Here is a 22574-nt window from a genome sequence, read left to right on the forward strand (position 1 = left end):
CAATAGTACAAGGAGTCTCATCACTTTGCAAAAATAAAAAAGAGAACTACAGCAATTCATTATAAATAGAAATTATATATATGAAATTATATATTATTATACATATAAACAGAAATTATATATATATAGTCTCTACATCCAGAATCTTTGAATGTGAGCAATCTTGGGTCTGGAGGGAGTTAATAAGCTACATGGGAAACTCAGTATATTTTATAATTTCAACATTACCAGCAAATTATAAGTAGAAATATGTTGTTTTAAAACTTAAAGTTAACCACTAGTAATATAAAATTATGACATGTAGCTTCCAAATTACATGAGCAACAAAAGAATAAGGAAAATTTAGCAATAAAAATATATTACAAAACCTAATATTAAGAAATTATATTTTAATATACTGTATTATAATCAGACCAAATAGAATTAAAGGGAAAAGGCATAATATTCATCAAAAAAGGTTATTATATGATTAAATGTACAGACTGATATGGAAATAGAGCAGTTATGAATCTTTATATATTAAATATCATAATATCAAAGTGTATAAAACAAAAACAGTTAAAATCCCACATAATCATATTATTAGTAAGAGGATTTTTTATATCTTTTTTGGTATTTGAAAGATTAAAAAGAGAAGAGGTGGCTGATTAAGAGGGAGAAATAATAGTATTTTAAGTAAGTTGATTTCATACCTAAAAACCAACTCTTTCACACAGCCATCAAAAACTTACAAGCTATCAGCACACTCAGGGTGTAACAAAAATGTCAATAACATTCAAATCTGTATAGTTGACATTTCTGAACTAAAAATAAACACTGGAGCTAATTAAGCTAAATAAACACTGGAGCTAAACAAAATCCTATTGGGAAACTTCAATATTTTATTACAAATAATTCTTAGCCTATAGAGAAAACCAGAAACATAATTGCAGAATATTTAGCAAATAACCATGATAATATCATATATCAAAAGATGCATTGTAATTGAATAATAATAAAAAAATAAAAACAAACTGTAATTGAACAACAATATTTTTTTAAGTTATGAGTATGGTCAAAGCTATATGCAAAGAAATCTCATTGTAATAAAAGAAAACCTTATTATTAAATAAAAAGTGAGAATAAGAATGAAACTCAAGAAGCAGGGAAGGGTAACAGAATTAGCCTGGAGAAAGGTGGAATTAAAATAAATTATGAATGATTAATTAGAAAACAGAAACAATAAATAAATAACATATCCAGGAGTTAGTATTTATAAAAGAGAAATAGTAAATAGAATTCTTCCACCAAGTTTTTCTAACTAAAAATAGTATACAAAATCCATTCTAATAATTTTGAAGATCTCGATAAAGTGAGTATCTATAGAGAAAAATGTTAGCTATCCAAACTTACTTAATGAGAGAGCAGTAATTTTCCCACCTGCTCACGTGCCATTCTGGGAGAACCACCACCCAAGGCTTTGTAGGAGCAGAGTTATAAATTCAGGACCCAAACAGTGAATCCCTGCCAGGATGAACACCAAACCTGATTTGTTAAACTGTCATCTTCTCTTGAGGACTTACTTTCCCTGACCACTGTGTTCCGAACAGAATCCCACCCTTCTCACACTGCTCCAGCCTTTCCTTCAGCAGTCATAGCACTGTTACCATGGAACACACCAACCGTTTTAGTACTTGTCTTTTAAAAAATCACCTGTCTCCCTTTTTCTGTCCTACATACTGAAATGTAAGCTCCACAGTGTAGGACATTCTGTTGAGGGTGGGAGGGTATACAAATTTGATTCTCAGACCATAAACAGGATCTGGCACATCATTGGTTTTAAATGTATATTTGTTAAATGAATGGGGGGAAAGGAAAGAATGAAGGAATAAGTAAGGGAATAAGTTATTACCTACAGAAAATAAAATCAATAATTTATACACACTTTGATTTGGGCACGTACAAACAAAAGAAGTTTTAGTCTACCATTTGTGGCAACTACAGTAAAACTGTGTATAAGTGACCACAGACACTTTGCTGATTCAAGAAAGAAGCAGAAGCTGAACAAGTGAGAGTGAGAAAGAGAGAGTACAGAACACTCAAGGAGGACAAGGGGGCAGGGAAGGGCTTCCTGTTTGCTTTCTTATTTTCATTATGACCTTGCTATTTTTGCACAACTGAAATCCATAAGGAACAGGTCACTTTAATGTTTTTTTTTAAATCACAGAATCACTTATGTGTCCAATGTAAATTACAGTAGCTCTTGTTAGGTTTCCAGATCCTTTTGGCTCTGTACCTTCACAACAAGAATTCTCAATCTTGAATGTACATCAACTCCCGCTATTGGTCTTCTTGTTTATTGATTTTATTTTCTTCTTTAATACAGGAGCACAGGTCCTACCTAGCCCCATGGGGCAGCTCTAGTATAGAGTCATGTTAAGACCGCTGCTTTACTTTGTTCAATGTGTTACCACCAGTAGTTAAGTAGATATTAATTTTTTTAAAGGGGGAGAGCAACAGGAATTAGACATTGAGTTTAATAAACTGGGGAGCATGAGTCTGTTTGGTCACCAGGAAGCTACAGCTTCACACTCGCCAAGGGGACTAATGCTTCTCCCTTTCCCCCTCCAGTTACCAGAATGTTGGGGGCACAGGAAGAGGTGTTGGACCAAAGAGGTTTGTCAGTATAACTAGGAAGTAGGTCTATCAAAAACCCATAAAAATTTGGAAAATGTATTGTGTATTTATAAAGCACCTGGTCCATCCCAAGCCCAAGCTAATATAATTTCAGGAGAGCAAAATGTTCTCTCTCGTGCTCGTGACCAGTACGTGGCCTGTGACTTGCACATCCTCTCTCCACAGCCATGTGGCTTTAGCAGCCTGGTGGCCGATGGCTGTAAACTCCACATGCAGGTTGCAGGCAGGAGCCTGAATACCTCAGCACAGCAACAGATCGCAGCCAGGAGTGCAAGCTAAGCTACGTGGATGATGAGAAAGACTGGGCTGAACTAGCCTTGGCATGGCACAGGGCGTCTGGGCACTGACTCTATTTTTGGCCCTGATTTACCATGGTAGGATGGAGAGAGACGGCACATTAGAAACCCAGGGGCAGGCTTCCACATGAATAAACGACTTTGCCACCCCACAATCTCCTGTGTGTGGGTCTTTGGAATGCTTTCATCACTCTCTCATGGAAGAGCCTAATATCCATCCACAACAAATGAACTCTACTCAAACACATTTCCAACCCACTCAAAGATATACATAGGTCCCTCTGATTAATATACAGAAGATGTTGCCCTTTTCTGTCAAAAACTTTTGATTTTGAAAAGAACTTCCAAACAACCAGCACTATCTGGCTCATCCAAAGCTGTTTAATTTTTAAACCATTAATCACAGTTTTAAAGTTTAAACTTACAATTACCATTTCATATTTTCCTGGATTTTTAAATGACTTACAAATTGGCATTTTCAAGTTCTCATTTTTTCACTTGGCCATGTAAATTTGACCAAAAAATTCGAATTCTAAATTGAAGAAGATTAAGTCAAATACCTGCAGAGGTGCTTCAGGATGCTTTTCTTTCGGCGCTGGACCAGCGGGAATTTCCTGGAGGGCTTTTGATTTCTTCTTTTTGGCTTTTTCCATTTGAACATTGGTAAAATAATTGACAGCAGCAAACTCGATAAGGGCAGAAAATACAAAAGCAAAGCAGACAGCTATGAACCAATCCATGGCAGTAGCATAGGACACTTTAGGCAAAGAATGCCGTGCACTGATGCTCAGTGTGGTCATGGTGAGGACTGTGGTTATTCCTTCAAAGCAAAAGAGCAAAGAGACAGAATACTTTACCATTACTTCTATGTAAAAACAAGCAAACAAACAAATCTCGGGATTTGGTTGTGGTGGTTGGGGTAACAGATTTTATAATTCAAACTAAATCATCTTGATGGAGGAGTCTAATCCTAGTGGTTCAGTAGAATTTGTATGGCCTCTTCCATTGTGACTTGGATTGTTATGAAAACTCACTGGGCTTCATTTGCTATCTATCTGTTGAGTTTGCCATAATGATTAAAAGTATGCAAAGCACCTAGCATATATTGTATCTGAGCCAACATACCCAAGAAACTCAACACACACACCTTACAGGAAGTGCTACTCATTGAAGAATTGATTCTCAACCAAGAGTGGGAAGTTGGAAGCATGGAAAGTCAGAGCATCAGAATTCCTGTGGTAGACATGGCCCACCTGCTACTGAGCATTACTACCAGAAAAAGCACAAGTTGTAGATACTTATAACCTTTAACCAAATATTATCTACTGAATTAAGGTAATTAACTAGTTGTAAAAGACCTTAGTTTATATAAAACAATAAAGGTATAGTCCTGGAAAAAATAGATTTCTAGAACAATTTGGCTTTAAAAATATTAGACATATATTAACCATCAATATATGGTTGGAAGGAAAATATTTACAAGAATAGAGGCATTTTTCTTCCATTAGACTTTCCTCAGCCTGGGAAAAGACTTTAGTTCTCATTCTCAATGGAAAAATTCCAGTTGCTCTTGGTACTCTAGAGAAATGAAGTATTAAAGATGTCTATTTTTGTCTACCTTTATATCTAATCCATATTATATAGTTAATCTTGGAAATTTCTGTGGGAATTTACTATTTTCATTTAAATGCATTCTACATAATGCTTATGATTGATCCTTAATTGTTTGGGAATGATGATGATAATGATGACAACAAGAATGCTAATGAAGGCATCTAAACTACGTATTCTGCTCCATGGCTATCCCTCGCTGAAATCCAAACTGCATATGTTAAACTGAAGAGATTAGGAGCCTCATACAACAATAAATAAATCATATTTTGATTTAGGTAGAGATCATATTGTCTTCTCAGCTCAGCATTATAGTCTGCTTTATATTTCCTAATTGTTCCACGCACATAAGCTGTGTTTCCACAACTTCATTGGGCATAGCCTCTTTGAAAGCAAGTGTCAAACATTGCTTCAAGATTTACCATAATATATTACATAGTGCCAGGCACATGATAAATGCACAGTAAATAAAACCTCATTTTTTCAGCTTCTCACCAATCCATTTTCTCTCCAGTCCCTTTCAAATTGTCAATGTTTAGAACATGAAAAATTGGAGCAACTGTGCACCATATAAGCTATAGATCTTAAAATATTTTATACACTATACAATGAATGGAATTTGAGAATTTGGTTGTATTCCTTCTTTAAAAACATTCTGTGATTTTTAGCATTATTAGTATAAAATAGATTTTAAAACATTTATTTGATGAAATGTATAGATACATAAATCTCTATGAAAATGCAGTGTTATGAATTTATTGGACTTTATTTCAGAAAAGGACCTTACAAAGGTAAGGCCTCCTTTTAAAATCTCAGAAAAAAAATTACACCATTCCCATACTAGCTAGGAGATTACTGAATAAACCCTAAATTAATCTTGAAAAATTTTAGCTACAAAGTTTGAAGATAAATCAGTTTTTTCTTATTCTTAATATGTTAAGTTTAATGGTCTATTAAGTATTCAAGTATATTCGACAACTTTCTTAGGTATATTAACTCTAATATCATAGATAGTATACTGAAAGTACTTGGAAATAAATTTGGAAGAGTACAGTTTAAATAAAGAATACTAACAATAACTCAAAAAATTCTACAAAGACCATAATGCTGTAACAACAAAACAAAACAAAAAAAACCACCAAAATCATATATAAGCAACTTTGAAATGTTGCTTTGCACATTTTATTTCTTTTGCAATAGAACGGTTTATCCTGAGGACCAAAAATAGTACTCTTCATCTTCTCCTGCTATCATATGGTTAGTCCTCATTACCTTATTAATTCAAGTAAGCAGCATACTGAGCTATGAATCCAAAGATTACTTTCTGTTAAGGGGTAGATCACCAAGGAGTAGGTCACCAAGTTTATGAAAATGTTAAATGATGCTATAGGCATCAATGCAAAAAAAAATGTTGATTCTGTGGCCACTTCCTATTCTCTTTATTTTGAATCAACTTGATTTTAAAATTTGTAAAGTAAAGTGTGTAAAGTTTATAGTTTATATTTTATGACTGTTGGCAAAATTGTGAAAATAACTGGCATAAACAGCTAAGTATTTGAAGCGCCCATCCCTTTAAACATTAAAAAGTTCTCTCTGCCTGGAGTTCAAATTTAAAGAACTCCTAGTGTGACAGGGATGTTCTTATTCTACCTGTTTTAGGTGGGGCATTTGGTCAAATAAATACCAACGGAATAACAAACAGAAGCCAGCCCTTCAGATAAGAAGCCATGGATTCCCTGCTGCATCGAGGAAGACAGTGCATCTGTTTAAATGGCTTAGCTGGCACTTACCCTTGAACACATTTCAATAACCATAGAATATTTTTGACACACTCAAGTATCAATGCCAGTTCCTGTTTTTAGAATGCTGAATATGCACCATATTGGTTGGCCCAGGAGCTTGGAGAGGACATGTAAGAGTAGGTTAATGCTGTACACAAGTGTAAAATTCTTGCTGCCCACTCCTAGAAAAATGAACTAGGAATGATTTCGATATGCCAGTTGGCATTTACTCAGATTTAATGTTTTACTATGCTAGAATAATTAGAAAGCTCGGAGGTATACAACTTTGGATATAGAAGTCCCTTGGAGAGAATTTAACTCACTCTAGTTTTCATATTTAAATTGACTTTTTTTTTAGTTTTTCTTTTGCATGATCTCTAGTGTATACCTGACCCAGTAAATTCTCTTCTTGAATACAGAGGAAAACAAGAATGAGGGAAGATAAATACCAGCACAAAATTAATTTTTTACCTAACTCTCATATGAAAGATTGCTAATGCCCCTCAAATACTTAAAACTTAACTTTCTTAGGAAAATACCATCCTAGAGCCTCATTGAACAGTCTAATTATTACCATTTTGACACATCTTAGTTTTTGGAAGACTTACTTGTTGGGCATAATTTACCTGCTCAATCAAAACCAATGTGTCTTGGCACATGAGCACAAGGCAGAGGCAAATGTCACATTTCTAATTGAAAAAGCTGCCCACAAATTACCCTCAGGGCATATCCACACACTCTCACCCAGCAGCTCTGAAATTTTTCACAAGCGCCCATATCTTCATATGAAGATTTAATGTCAACAGGAGAAATGGCAAAATTCCCAACATTAGAAAGAAATTATCTTGGGTCCATCACTTTTAAGTATGTAACTTTGTACAAATTTCTTAATCTATTTGAGCCATTTTGCTGATTCATATATATTAATAACACCTACCTCACTGAGTCATCGTAAAGATGAAATAAGATGATCCCTATCAGAATATGATAAATCTTACACTCATTATTAGTAGTATTACCAGTATCCTTAATATATACTGATGAATTTTCTTTTATTCTAATTTACTTATTTATTTTTAGAGAGGGAAGGGAGGGGGAGAGAGAGAGAGAAACATCAATGTGCGGTTGCTGGGGGTCATGGCCTGCAATCCAGGTATGGACCCTGATTGGGAATCAAACCTGCGACACTTTGGTTCACAGCCCATGCTCAATCCACTGAGCTAAGCCAGCCAGGGCTCTGATGAATTTTCTTACAGTGTCTTCTCTGGATAGGAAATATTGGGTAGGTACAGTCATAATCAAGGTGACCCCTCCCCACAGCACTGGACATTTCTACTGTTTGGGGATATGTAAGACCAAACAGTGGCTACAAGTTTGTAGCCAACCAAGAAAACATTAAAAACTTATCAAGTAATGACAAAATACAGAGAACATTCACATTATAGCATCAAGTAGTAATTCTCAAATGAAGATAAATAATATTCACTGTGTCGTAGGCAATGTTCTGAGTGCTTTATCCAAATTAACTCAATCCACATGGCAACCCTGAGAATTTCATCCTGTTTTAACACATGAGGAAACAAGCAGAAGTAATGCATTGGAGGTTCACAGCTAATAAGGTTCACAGCTAATAATAGGCAGACTATTATTAGAACCTAGGCTGCCTGGCCCCAAAGTTGACTCTATGACACTACCACCTCTTCAACAGAGGCATCTAATAATAATAGGTCAATATTTTCTGTTCCAGGAGTTCTTTAGGACCGTAGAAAAATGATAATATGTACACAAGTGATTTTATTTTCACTTTTTAATGACTATATTTCCTGAAATGTTAATATTATTTATAGAGCAGCTAAGGGACTTGGATCTGGTGTTCAGCCTCAGCAGATATTTCCTGTCCAGTCAGGCCACTTCTGAACGTAAAGTGTAAAAAGGTTAGTGTGAGCGCTAAGTGAGATAAATGCAATAACTTAGCCCAGTGCTGTTACCACACAATAGAACAATGTTTTCTTTAAAAACAATAAAAAGTCAAGGAAATCAAGTCAGTACAAAATTAACCACCCCTACATGTGAGAGGTATGGGAGAGTCACTAACATGGTCTAAGTGTGCCCGGTGCGATTCCTGCACTAAATCTACATTCTCACTGGTCTGTGAAGAGATGTGTTTTCACAATTTTATGGATAAAGAAAAATAAGTAACCTATTCAAGTTTTAAATCCCAACCTATTGTAGCCCAAAACTTAGATTTGTTGTTTTTTCTCTTTCACCCCTATTTTTCATAGTTAAAATTTATTCAACACCTATAATGTGCTGTTATTCTCTAACTCAAATCTCACAACTCTGTGAGGTAGTTTATACCATCACACATGCTCACCGCCTTCCTAAGGTCATATCCTGCCCTTCCCCCAGCTGACCCTTCTGTGCGTTTTATCAGTAGTATTTTAACATCTTTTCTATGATAAAAAGTATGTGTGTGTTGGGGGCTGTCTATGGAAAATATCCCCACATTCAAGTCCACTGAAGATACCAAGATAACATTTTTATCAGTTCTCTAACAGGATGGGGATGAGGGATGAGAAGCTTCCACTACCCTCCCTAGTTCCTTATTACAAGCACCCCTTCCGCCCTTTGTGATAAGGGCTATTACACCTTGGCTTTGATCCTACCAAACAGAACAAGCAGGGGAAGATGGATAGATATCTCTTGTGAGAACTGCACCTCCATTCCAGAGAAATTCTGATTGCTTTCCTTTTCATACCACTATTGAATGATTTTGCTACTCACAATCAACAGGAAAAAAAATTGAGAAATATATTCAATCAAATAAATGGCATAACTAATTTTATTTAAAAGCCCAACTGTTATGTAAAAGACTTATTTAACAGCTATAAAAATTTAAAACTTGTGTGTTCTGGACTTCATATAGTTTAGAATATAATAGATGAAAAGCCACTGTAAAAATAAAAAAATATATGTTGTGTTCAGGAAAAAAAATGTAGATAGAACATAATAAAGAGCTAATAAGGTAAGCATATAATACAATCCAACTCAATACATTTAAACCTTTTGTTCTTGTTCATTAAAAAGCAAATGATTCTTGGCTTTCATATTCATTCAGGCATGAATTTTATTTGTTTTATTTTAAGCTCCCAGTATATTTTATTTTAATAACCACATATAACTTTAATTCAGTTACACAGCACTAGGCTGGGAGCCCGAGACCACCACCAAAAGTGAAATTATATCCAGATTCACACTTGGTCTCTACCGCCTGGTCTCAGTAAGAGGAAACTGCCCCAGGGGAAGGGATGAATTGCCCATATCCCCTCAAGCCTTATTACTTTGTATTGGCTAGATAGAAAATGAAAGCTTATATGATTCTTTACTCAGCATAGCCTGATATATTACTATTTGATATTTTCTTAGAAATGGTATCTAAGAGCTATTCCCATGAAATCACAAGCAAAATGTAATGTGAACAAAAATACCCAAGAAATGAATTGCAATTACCAAATACAGTCCTAGCTGGAACTGATTCCTTATTTATCCAGAAGGAAACTTGCGAAAGAATCACTGTCATAATACATGGAATGTACGTCTGAATCATAAAATAACCCATCTTCCGTCTGAGGTGGAAGTAAACTGTCATAACAATATATTCACCTACGAATAAAACATGACGAAAATGTGTTACTGGTTCTGCAGCCAGTTATTCAATGGCATCATACTCATATTCCAGGCTAACGAAATATGCATTCCCGGCAAAGAGAGGATCTGTTGCACACAGCAAACAGACATGGAAAAATATGTTCTACATAGTGATTAAGCAATTTAAGAAAGTAAGTTATAATTTTTTAAAAGTTCTTACAGTGCTCCTTATTTTAAAGGTCTAGTAATGTGGAAGAAATTAGCATTCCTTTTCAGCATCTTTTGAGAGAAACTTTAATCTTTTATCAAAAATCTGTAGAAATGGATATATACACATACATAAAGCTTATTTTTTTAAAAAAATTGAAATACACATATATACATTAAATATACACATATGCTGCCTTTCTGACTTAATTTTGGGAAAAGCTGCATTATAAATGTTATTCATGTAAAGGAAAAATAAAAAGAGACATGTATAACACAGAGCCACATGCAGGGTCCAGCAGAAATAAGGCCTGCTTGAGTGTGGTTGGTAGGGTAATAATACAGGTGTAATAATTTATACTTTTAATTTGAACATTTCACCTATAATGTCATATGGTATGCTTTAGTGTTATAGTGTTATGTTACAGAATTTCATGCTTACGATTTTGTAATAAAAAGGGGTGTTATTTGTGCTGGGCTCTGTATAACATCCCCAAATTCAAGAATGTTTTGTTGGTACTTAGATAAAAATCTAAAAGGCTAATAAGAAAAACAAACCATAAGATTCCTGGTAGTTGTTGTTAAATATGTTTAATGTTAAATCTAAAGGGAATATATTAAGGGAGCCACTCAACAGTTGGTAGCCTCATTCTCCTACCATACAACCCGAGAGTGACAAGTCTCAACTCCCACTTGTTTTCCATCTCACTTGCAGGCTAATAATTGAATGTTTTCAAAAACTACTTTTTTCCTAGCAATATTGTATATGAAAGAAATACTTTCAGAACAAACAATAATCAGCCAACTTTTCCCATTAAATGGGGCAGAAATTAAATCCTTTAATTCTTTCCATTCACATTTTAAAATCAAATTAGACTAAGAATTATCAATGATAATCATCCATCCACCCATGTAACAGCTTTAACATTTACCCTTAATGTATTTTATAACTAAGTTTATATTTTGCTTTTACTTTTGTAAAGCAAAATTTAAAAAAAAAGATTTTGGAAAAGCACTACAGAAAGAAGAAAACCTAGTGTCCAAAAATCAGTGGTGAAACTTCCAGTCTCAGAATTCTGTTGAAAATAATTTTAATAGAATTGACTACTGGTTTTTTCTGAAAAAACTAACTCACACCTAAGTAATTCAGAATTTATTTTAATCTAAGATTATAAGTATAAATTTAAAAATTCTGAACTGTGATTTATGCAGTTACTTCTACTTTGAAACTTTCTGTCGTCCCATGAAAACATTACCAGTGGTGTCCAACCTTTCGATGTATCTGGGCCACACTGGAAGAAAAGTTGTCTTGTGCAACACATTAAATACATTGAGACACGTAATCACAAAAAAATCTCATAATGTTTTAAGTAAAGTTACGGTTTTGTGAGGGGCTGCATTCATAGCTGTCCTGAGCCGCATGCGGCCCACAGGCCACAGGTTGGACACCTCTGCTAGATTTTGGCATGAAAAAGCTAGGACAAAACTCCATTGCTAATGCTATGCAACATGTTGGCTTTAATCATTAAACATCTCACCCGTAATGGATTTGATGGTTTCACTTGATACAGTTTGCCCGATCAAGTCATACTGAACTAAGCTGGAGGACTCCTTCGGAACTTCCACTGATTTCTCAGGACCTTTTGTCCAGGTATAAATCATCTCGCTCTTCGGGTAAGCATCTGAATAAGAGCACAACATGTGGTGACAGTCAGTGTTCCTTTGCCATCAGCACTGAGAGACAGACAACACTCTAAGAATATTATACTTGTTCAAGAAAGGTGGAATAAATGAAGACAATAATTATTATGATTTATTTCAACATGTTTAAGATTTAGAACACTGAAGAGATTAAATAAACAGCTTTACATATTTCTTGTTTTTAAGCCAAAAAATTGGAGATACTAAAGCAACTAAAATGCTATACATGCATCCATGCATATGGATACGTTTCCATACAGTAAGCAGTTGAAAGCAGAAATAATACCACCCTTCCCCCCGCCAAAAAGCAGTCAAACCACTACTTATTTGCATTCTAACTCACTTCCAGGGCTTCAACAATATTAACTTCTTCCATTCTAATTCAGCTCTGCTACATAGAAACATGTGAAATGCTGTCTATAATAAAACAACAACAACAATAACAACAAAAATAAGTTCTACTGCTGGGAAAGTTCTGCAGGAGTCACCTATTCCAGACTCTGCCTTTGGGCAATACCCATGCTATTTGGGAATTGGTGTTACAGTGATAAGTGGCTATGCTGTGTGTAAAGCTCTCCAGGGAATATAATGACACAACCAGTTCCACTACCTTTGAACCCTTACAATCAGGACATTTTCCCTTCCATCTTTAGCCATCCCTCCCAGCAGCAATTTAAGGCCATTTTCTGTTATTCCATGTTCAATGCAAATGGAGAATGTTACTTTTGAGACCAGCTGTTTGCTTACCAGTCTACCCAGAACAGAGCCTGGCTCACACACAAGTTCAAAAGAACAAAGGTAAGTCGTATACTACCCTCCACAAGCCTCTCTAAAATGGCTGGAGCACAGTAGGTCCTCAGTGGAATTGTTTAATTCTACAAAAGGAGTTGATACCTATGGAAACTATTTTTACAGATGACTTAAAAAAACAAACTGTGAGGCTTGTGTTGTAATTCAGCAGTGTACAGTTATGTGTGACCATTGACCTCCTGAAGTATATTCATGCTTAATCATACTTTTAAGGTCCCCAAATACTATGTTCCTGCCCATGATATTTTAAATCAGGTGGCCTTCTCTGTCCTAGCCTACCTTGCTAGAATAATCTTTTTCTTAATAATTCAATATTTGAGGTCGGTGATGGGAGTGGGTGAAATGGATAAAGGTGATCAAAATATGTACCCCTCACTTTAATTCCCAGACCCTAAACATCACCTTGCAAGGAGTAACTAATTTCCTTCTTTGAGCATGTCCTTATTGAGCACAAACTATTTTCAAATCACTCTGAAGAGTGCTTCCTACCAGGACTGGGGATGGAAGGGGGCAGGGAGAGTAGGAGGAAAATAGTGGGGAAGATAAAACCCTAGATAAGAACTATCTGGGTGAAATCCAAATTATGATAGCACAAATGGATTTTAATTTTCACTCCAGAGAGATCACCTTTCTGTATATGTGTTTTCTGTTTTTATCTTCTCTCAGAAAGTCACTGGTCAGGGAGCAAGTGACTCTTTAGCTTCAAGTTACCCCATGAATACTGTGCTTACCAGAGGTTATAAAAAGAATGCTGACTGCTGATTCCCATTAAGTTAAGCAGTGAGCAATGATAACAGCAGGCAAGTTTCACAATCAGTGCGACTAAGAATCTGAAGCAATAGTAAAAACCAGCATCTATTTTTGGCAGATTCTGATTAAATCAAGTATTTGAGGCAGACATTAGAAGAGGCAATCAAATTTTGCTGCCATCTCAGAGAAGGGTGTTTAGGGGAAAGGAATTCCATATTCCTTCTTACAAATTCATTTCACCCCCTTGGCTTCACCCCCACAATATACACCAAATTCGTCTATCTCCCAGCTTATGCTCTAGTGCTATGGGGGTCTAAGCCACCGCCATCTTTGTACTAAATCAATAGCCTCCAACTCTTCTCAGCTTCTGCTCTAGCCTCTCTACAATCCATTCTCCATAGAAGAGCTGGTGTGAAACTGGGACATGTCAGTCACAGAAGCCATATCCCTTATTTAAACCTTCCAAAGGCACTCTGTTGCCTTGTTCTGTCTACAAATCAGACCACATGTCTACTATGCTTTTGTCATGCTTCGGCCACTTTGAAACTAACAATGCTGCTTATATTATTCTAATCTATGCTATGTCAAGAGGCCCTGAATGTTCTTTGGCCTTTTTTTTTCAACTCAGCCATAAAGGACTCTGCTTGTGACAGAACAAAATAAAATGAGCAAAATTATTTATACTTGCTATGTTACACCACCAACCAAGGAGCTCCGAGTTCCCTAAACTCCACCACTGATGATTAACCTATTATTTATGAGTCAATCAGTCTATCTAGGTTATCTGTAGAGCTATGGGTTTTTTGGGGGGGGTGGGGAGAATTGTTTTTACTTTTTTATTTAAATATATTAGATAACCAACAATCTCCTAAAAGTCAAATTTTGGACAGTTGTTGTCATGGACAAAAATTTAAATGTTAGATTAAGGAAAAACATGCAAATATATAGTTATCAGCTTACATGAGATAGTAATTAATTCTAACAACATTTTTATTGTAACTTACAACTCCCAAATTTCAAAGGGCATGCATGACCATCCATAGGAAAATCCACCAATCTCATGGGACACTCCGCACTTATGGTGAGTCTATAATGGAAAAATACAATTGGAATCAACTTTTTTTCTAAAAATGAAATTATAGATCCCAAAATGAAGAAAATGAGGAAAGAAGGAGGGCAGGCAGAAAGGCAGGGAGGGAGAGAGAGAGGGAGAAAGAAAAGATAAAAAGGGAAAAAGGAAAAAACGACTACCTCATTGTGTATAAAATAGTTCCATTTCTCATAATTCTAAAAAGCTTATTTGGGGCTGTCATATTGTGTGAGACAGATTTCTTCCCATTCCTGAAGAAAGTGTCAGGGGTCCATACTTTTGTTACCATCATGTTATTCAATCTCAAAATTTCAATGGGCCCGTCGTATTTTAGTCTTTTGTCAATCCATGTCTGTCGGAAGAACACGTCCATTGTGTATTCCTAGGGAAATTAGTTCATGACACATTCAAATCACAGATGATTACACATAAATGTGCAAAAAAATGCATTCAATGCTAGCCTCTTTCCCACTCATGAAACAGACTGCCCAAATTAGAATTAAATTAATAGGAGCAGAAATTTTCTTAAATCAATGGAACAAAAGTATTCTCAGCAATGAAAGCATGTAATATCCATCTTGATACTTTAATCTTCCACACTTATTAGATAAATTATAATACATATTCATCATTCAAAAATAACAACTATAATTTAATCACACTGCCAGCACCAGGTAATTACAGTTGTACTTTAGACCTGGTAACAAAATTAGTTAATATGTAACATATATCATTACATAATAAATCATAAATCTGTAAGCATCTCTTTAAGACACCGTAAAATATATGAAAAAGAAATTTCACATTCATAACACTTATGAAAATTCACCTAGGAGCCCAGGGTTTGACTCTGCAAGGGAAAAAAATGAAGTGGGCTATTGGGCCTTGAAATTAGACATATTTAATATTAGAGAACACAACTGAATGGATGAATTTACCTGGACTAGAGCTTGGCTTTCTAAGTTCTTTAAACACGAGAAAAAGCGAGGGAGAAGAGGGGTTGGTGGGGCTGGGGCATGAGCAACTGAGCCAATGTGGAGCATTATCTGCAGTTAGTACTATTATATAAAGGGTCAATCCAAAATTAATTACAGGCACTAAGTTTATGCTCTTCAACAATTTTCTAAGGAAAAACCCACCATGCACAAGATTGTGTCATGAAGACTAGTAACAAGAAAGCTCTTTTCTTTGTTGAGTATGACACCAAACCAAAAAACTCCAACATTAAAGCTGAAATGCAAATTCAATGTCTTACTTCTTATAAACCTCTGAGTCTAATTTGGCTGTTCTCTGACTTTCTAGCTCTAACTTTGTATGACTCAGCTAAAGTACACACTAATTACCTTCTTTTCTGTTTTTCTTTAAACCTCAAAAAGTACATTAAATTTTCCAACGACCTACCATTTCAACATCAGAAACAGGTCCAAAGCTGGTGACGTATATGTCAGTTTTTACTTCTGTGACTGGACCTAACGGGTATGAAGTAAATAAGTGTGAAAAAGTAATTGCCAATCTGACAGGTAACATGGATTTTGATAATTCAAGAGTAAATACAGGCATATTTCATATTTTTATAAGCATCTTAATTTTTCAGTGAGATATTGCATCTTTACAAAAAAATGTAGACAAAAGAACAACAAAACTAGAAAGCAGTGTTTATTTACAAGCAAACAAAACAAAATAACCAATTACTTACCTGGAAATTGTGTCTCCAAAGGTACATCACCCCCAGGCACTGTCAAGACAGACAGTGCAGAGAACAAAAGCTTTAGCCTTTGTTATTTTTTTTAGCCCATCATCTGATTGGCCTTTCAGTAAAGAAGTGAGCTTTTAAAAAGAAGGAACTAAGTCATAAGGAAAGGAGGAGAAAAAAACATAATGGCTGTAAGAAAGGCATCTTTGGACAGCTGAGAATAGTGGTAAATAACTTAGGCACAGAAATGATTCGTGTCACCTTTAACAATAGGCAGGCCATCCACTGGTGACTGGGATCAGAGACAAGCTCTCCTATAAATCAGATCTATTCATGCTCTGCCACCTGAAAGCTGTGTGATCTCAGGCAAGTTACTTAACCCCTCAATTGCAGCAATCATACTTATAAAGCGACATCATTGATAAGAATCAGATGAAACTGCTCATATGAGACCCTGAACACAGAGAATCTTTCATGGAAGTACTATATTAAGTAGTAGCTTCTCTTTGCTTGTGATAATGGCCACTACTACAATTCCTTCCTAAACTTAAATGAGACTGTTCCTTCAATAAGGAACAAATGTATGGGTATGTTTGGCCTCATAGTCATGGGCTGAGGCAGATTTTAGACAAAGGAAAATTTGCACAATCTGGGCTTAGCATGATGTTTAAAATCAGGAATTCTGGAATTCAAATGTAATTCTAAAACTTTTTTAATTGTTTAAATTCGGCCAAGTCATGTATCCTCTTAGGGAAACGTTTTAATGAGTATTAACTGAAATAATATATGTAAATCCCTTGTCCCAGTCTCTAGGACATGATGTGCTCCATAAAAGTAGCAGTTATTAGTATATGTAATATAGCTTTTTATTACTAATAAAGAGAAAACTTGTTGCCATCTTGAACATCATTTCCTTAAATGATGGTTTATAATACCATATGACTGGGGGCTACACTCCATACTACAATAGAATAACGTCTGCTATCGAGATGGGCTACTCTCTCTGGATACTGCTTGGGCAAATGGATTTATGCCAAAAAAGACAAAGAGAAGCTGGTATAGCTTAATGCCCTAGGTCTGAAGTTATCCTCGTGAAAATGAATCAGACTATTTCTTCCTCTTTAGGATGAACACTGAGTTACAGAAAGAAAAATACTTTGAAGGAAAACAAGAAAATTCTTTCTTGAATAAGTACCCTAAGGAAAATATATCCTTAGGAAGTAAAGTCAGAGAAAAAGCATATATCAGGCTGATCTGTCATGAATTTTCATTTTTAAAAAATAATGTCTTTGAGAAACAGAGACAGCATGAGAAGTTAATTGAATTTTTAATGGAATGAGCAATTTGAAACAACAAAAATAGAGTAGTAATAACGTATTAAGGCCAAACTGTTCCAGGCATAGATAAATGATCCAAGAAGCAGGTGACGTGTGTTGAACCTCGGAAAATGGAGATTTTACTCAGAGTGGTGCAAGAGTGGAAGTAATCATTCTGCTAGTTTCTTAAGAACAATTACAAATGTATTAAAAACACTGCTTCACACTCTGAGTCAGGACAAGAAGAGATAAGTTACTTAGGACAATTAAAGTTGAGCATGTCCAGACAATTGGACTGTTTGACAAGATTCTTGAAAAATCAAAAATTACTTTGAAGATTGATTTAGGGGAGGCGTTCTCAAACTCTACTGGAGTCACCTGGCTGCCCTGTGAAAACGCAGACTGCCGACCCCGCCCCAGGCTTGCTGATCACAGAGGTCCATGATGGGGCATGACTATTTGCCCGTCTCATAGGGCAAATGGTGATGATGTTAATTTTACTCTAGTTTACAGAGAGTGTGCATTTGTTTTTTAGAATACTATTTACCAAACTGGGCCCTGTGCCATAATATGAATACCATAGGTGTTGTATGGGGGTGGAGAAAGTGTAGGAGAAGGAGGCATTAAGCCAATGATATTTTTCCTTACAAATTTATTTCAAGGTGTGTGGGTTAATACTAATTCTTCTTGCAGTATAATGATTCCATTTGTGTTCAAAATTTCAACCTTGGTATTTGTGACATTATTAAGTATTTGCTTTACATGACCTTCAAAATCTTTGAGACTGTGTAAAACCCTAAAATCATATGATTGGTAAAGTGATTTCATTCAGACATTCATTCAATAAACATTTAATGAGTGAGCACTTGAGGTGTGCCAAGTTCCACACTAGGCACTGGTGCTAAGAGTGGTAAAGGAGACTCATGAGTTCCCTGCCTCATGGTGTTACTGTGATATTGAAGGAGTCAGAGTATAATAAAGAAATCAATGGAATGGAAAAATACTGTCACCCAAAAGGGAACAAAACAGACTGGTAATTGTGTGAGAGACTGGGAAAGCCACTGTTGACTTTTTAGCCATTCTTCCAATCAGTGATTTTTAAACTGAGACCTGGGGGATAAGCATAAACCATTGAAAGAGCCAAAATAATTGCATTCCAGGCACAGAGAACTTCGGGGGAAAGTCTCATGGGCAGAAAATATTTCAGTATGTTCACGGACCAGAAAAAGGCCAGCAGAGTTGGAGCAAAGCAAGTCAAGAAGAGAATGAAAAGAAATGAATGCCACATGGAACAAAAACTAGGGAGCATGGACAGAGACTTACCCCACATTCTGAAAGTGGCATCTTTTAAGCACCATATTTATCATATATGTTACAGTGACAGTCGTTAAAGCTACATAGGAAAAAAACTTGTAGACATGACAGTGACAGATGAAAGACCCACAAAGAGGTTGTTATGAGCAGAATCATGGTTCTTCCAAATTTGTACATTGCAATCCTAACCCCTCGTACCTCAGAATGTGACTGTATTTGGAGTTAGGGTTTTTAAAAACACAATTAGATTAAAATGAGGTCACTAGGGTGGGCTTTAATCTAATGGGAGTTGTGTCCTTATGAGAAGAGGAGGTTAGGAGACAGGAACACACAGAAGAAAGACTATGCAAAGATGGGGAAAGGATGCCATCCATCAGCAAAACATAGAGGACTTACAAGAAACCAAACCTGCTGACACCTTGATTTTGGGCACCGAGCTTCCAGAATTGAAACGAATAAACTTGCTGTTGTTTAAACTACCTAGTCTGTGGTTCTTAATTATGGAAGCCTGAGCAAATGGATACAAAGGTCAATCATTGTTCCTGTTTGTTTCCCCAAGTTTTTTTCTCATATTTAGCATAACTCCGCCCCTGCATATGGGTTGTGATACAAAGCTTGATTCATGTCCCCTAATCATCAAGGGTTTGAAGTAAGGAAATCATATGATCTGAATTATATTTTTTACAAAATCATTCTGGCAGTTATATGGACAGCAAATTTTAAGGAGGCAAGAATATGAGAAAGGCTCTTAGAAGAGGCCATCACACTGGCCCAGTTGAGAAATGACTAGCCTGGACTAGAGATGGAGCCGACGGGATGGAGGATGGACAGAGGGATATTTTGTGTAGAACTGCTCACAGTGAATGGGTTTTCTCCAAAGAACAAAAAACAGAGATATAATAATTCTGTTTATTGAAGGCCTACTGGCTCTTTCCATATGCTACTTCATTTAATCTTCTCAAATCAAAGGTGATATTCTCATGAAAACTTTATGGATATGGAAACTGAGCTAAAAGAGATTAAATGTTCTATGCCAGAGTCAGAATTATAACCCGCTTGTGTTGATCTCCAAAGTATGTTCTAGCTTTATGACATTGATTATATCATTAAATAATAAATCAGTAATTAATTTTATATATAATTTTGTATCTAGTATAACAACATGCCACACCTACATTTCCTGTTTTGTTCATCTGCAGTTTCTGAACTATGTTCCTGCAGCCCTTTCTATTACTTTGCTCTTATTATTATTACAGTCTGCTTGAATTTTTCTTTCTCCTGTTAACAGCAAAGACAAAACCTTGATCTTCTTTGAAGTTCCCAACTGTCATAGTATTTTGCACATAATAGGTGGTGAATAGCCCTGTTTGATTTTGTTTCTAGTATCATCCCAGTAGTAATTTCAAACCCCCCCCCCAAAGGAAAAAATTACTGAGATTCATTGTTACATCAGCTAAGCTAAAAATATTTCTTGATAAAAGAAGAAACTGCATCTTATTTATATTTGTATCTACCCTCAGAACTTACCCCAGGCCTAAAATGTAATGGATTTCCAATAAATCAGTTCTGGATAAATAATGGTTGCTATGCAATTAAGGAAAATTCTTAGAGATGCTTCCTCTAACACTACTGTTGAGGATGTTCAAATCAACCTTACCAAGAGCATAATTATATAGAGACCAGATAATTTTGAGCTTGGAAGGACAAGCTTAGGACAAGTGCATGTAAAACCATGTTCTGATCATTTTACATGCATTCATATAACATCAAAGATGTGTTATAGTTTAAAAATTCTATCTTTGGTAATAGGGAAATGTCTTTTAATACCAAAATATGATGGGCAGTTTTTAAAGCAAACAAAGTGATCTTTAACAGTCTTTGAAACAGCCCAAACTACCAAGATCAATTTCAGGGTAATACTCTTATTTTATTATGGATCTAACTTGCTGGGAAAGTAGGAAGGCAATTAACAATGTATCAGATAATTTTCCACTGTTAACTACTTAGCTATATAGACCTGGTCAAAGGATATCACTATTTAACTTCTTTTCCAATAACAGTGTCCAATTTGCTGTCACACCAGGAGAAACACTCAAGCTTTTTGGCTGCTGTTGAAACTAGTCAATGCTTGTTCTCCAGGCTGCCTTCCCAGGTGTGCATGGCAGGAGACATTAGTCATTTTTCAGCACCTAAATCTATGCATCCAGCTTCCCCTTACAAACCACTATCAATGCCTCTCCAAAACCCAAGAAACTTAAAGTATTTAAGAACTATAGCAGCAATAACAAGGAATCTCGAGTGAAATCGTTTTTTTAAATATCTAACTTTGTCCATTAGAAAATATAGAAATGCTAGCCTTCATGAATATTAAACAAACAACAGATAGCCATTGATAACACAGAGAAAGCAGAAAACTATAGAGTTTTACTTAGATGACATTATAGATTAGCATTTCCTATACCCTATGATCCTTGTAACAGTCCAGGTCAATTCTTCAAATAAAGAAATTAAATAAACACGAAAAAATTAAAAAACAGTAAAATGTGAGCAAAAGATGAAATGCAATTCACAGAAAGAAAATTCTAATAGGCAATAAAGATTTATTTGAAAAACTGTTCAACCACACTAGAAATTAGAAAAATTGAAATCATTTCAAAATAAAATACCATTTCCAGAATTCTATGGCAAATAAATAGATGATCGATAGGTAGGTAGAGAGATGATAGATAGATAGATAGATAGATAGATATGAAGGACCTGTGGGTCCTGAATCTCATATTCACTGTAAATGGGAGTTTGAATTTGTAAAACTATCACAGAAAACAGTTTGGCATTATCTCATCAAGTTGAACTCCCACTTACACTAAGATCCAGAAAAATCCATTCCTGGATATATATGCAAAAGAAACTCTTGCACATTTAAAGCAGGAAATTTGGGCCAGAACATTCACAGCACTACAGTCTTGGAAACAAGCAAAATGCCTGGTGCCAACAGAGCAAATGAATAAACTGGTTCCTATGCAATGGGACTATCACCCAGCAGTCAGAATGAATGATTGAGGGTAACAGGCAACAATGAGAATGAATCTCAGCCATACACAGCTAAGTGAAAAAAGCATCAATGAATGATGTATCATATTCAAAATAATTAATTTTTAAATTAAGATTTATCTTTTAAAAACTAAAGTTTAGATAAAACAGTATTCAAAGAAAACCTATGAATAGATTTTAAAAGGACTCAGGATGCTGGTTACTTGAGGTGGGCATGACAGGGAAACAGAAAAAGGGAAACCACATACCAGAATAAAAGTTGTTTCCAAGGTTGTGTTGTTTGGTGATCTAACTGGTGTGTTTATTATATAATGATAAATGAAGGAACTAATAGATGAGTGAATAAAATAGGATTATGTGTGAACCAATAATGAGAATGTGTCATGAACCAATGATTATTAATACAAAATGCAACTTCGTGCACTAAAGGTCTTCTTATAATAAATTTAAAATGCCTGGAGAATAATAAAAATGTGAACTGATGTATTTTTTCATCTAAAGGAAAACTAATCCAGACAAATGTTATCTAAATATCCACCCGGTTACTAATAGCTTATATCTAGATTTTACAGTGCCTATTTCAGAAAATGCCAAAAGCATTTTGCCTGTCCTTTCCCTAAAGAAAATGCA

At 35.4% G+C, this 22574-nt stretch overlaps 1 protein-coding gene across 1 annotated transcript in view; it reads right to left on the reverse strand.

Moving 5' to 3' along the window:
• Window positions 1–22574, reverse strand: part of GABRA4 (gamma-aminobutyric acid type A receptor subunit alpha4) — a 71552-nt gene that overhangs the window by 40559 nt on the left and 8419 nt on the right. The window contains exons 3-8 of the mRNA XM_028507072.2: window positions 15972–16039; window positions 14732–14952; window positions 14485–14567; window positions 11758–11901; window positions 9875–10027; window positions 3533–3792 (exon numbers count right to left, since the gene is read on the reverse strand). Of these exons, the coding sequence (XP_028362873.1) occupies window positions 3533–3792; window positions 9875–10027; window positions 11758–11901; window positions 14485–14567; window positions 14732–14952; window positions 15972–16039 (929 nt within the window). The remainder of the gene's footprint in view (window positions 1–3532; window positions 3793–9874; window positions 10028–11757; window positions 11902–14484; window positions 14568–14731; window positions 14953–15971; window positions 16040–22574) is intronic.

This window comes from Phyllostomus discolor, chromosome 1 (assembly GCF_004126475.2).
Source record: "Phyllostomus discolor isolate MPI-MPIP mPhyDis1 chromosome 1, mPhyDis1.pri.v3, whole genome shotgun sequence".
Lineage (NCBI taxonomy): Eukaryota > Metazoa > Chordata > Mammalia > Chiroptera > Phyllostomidae > Phyllostomus > Phyllostomus discolor.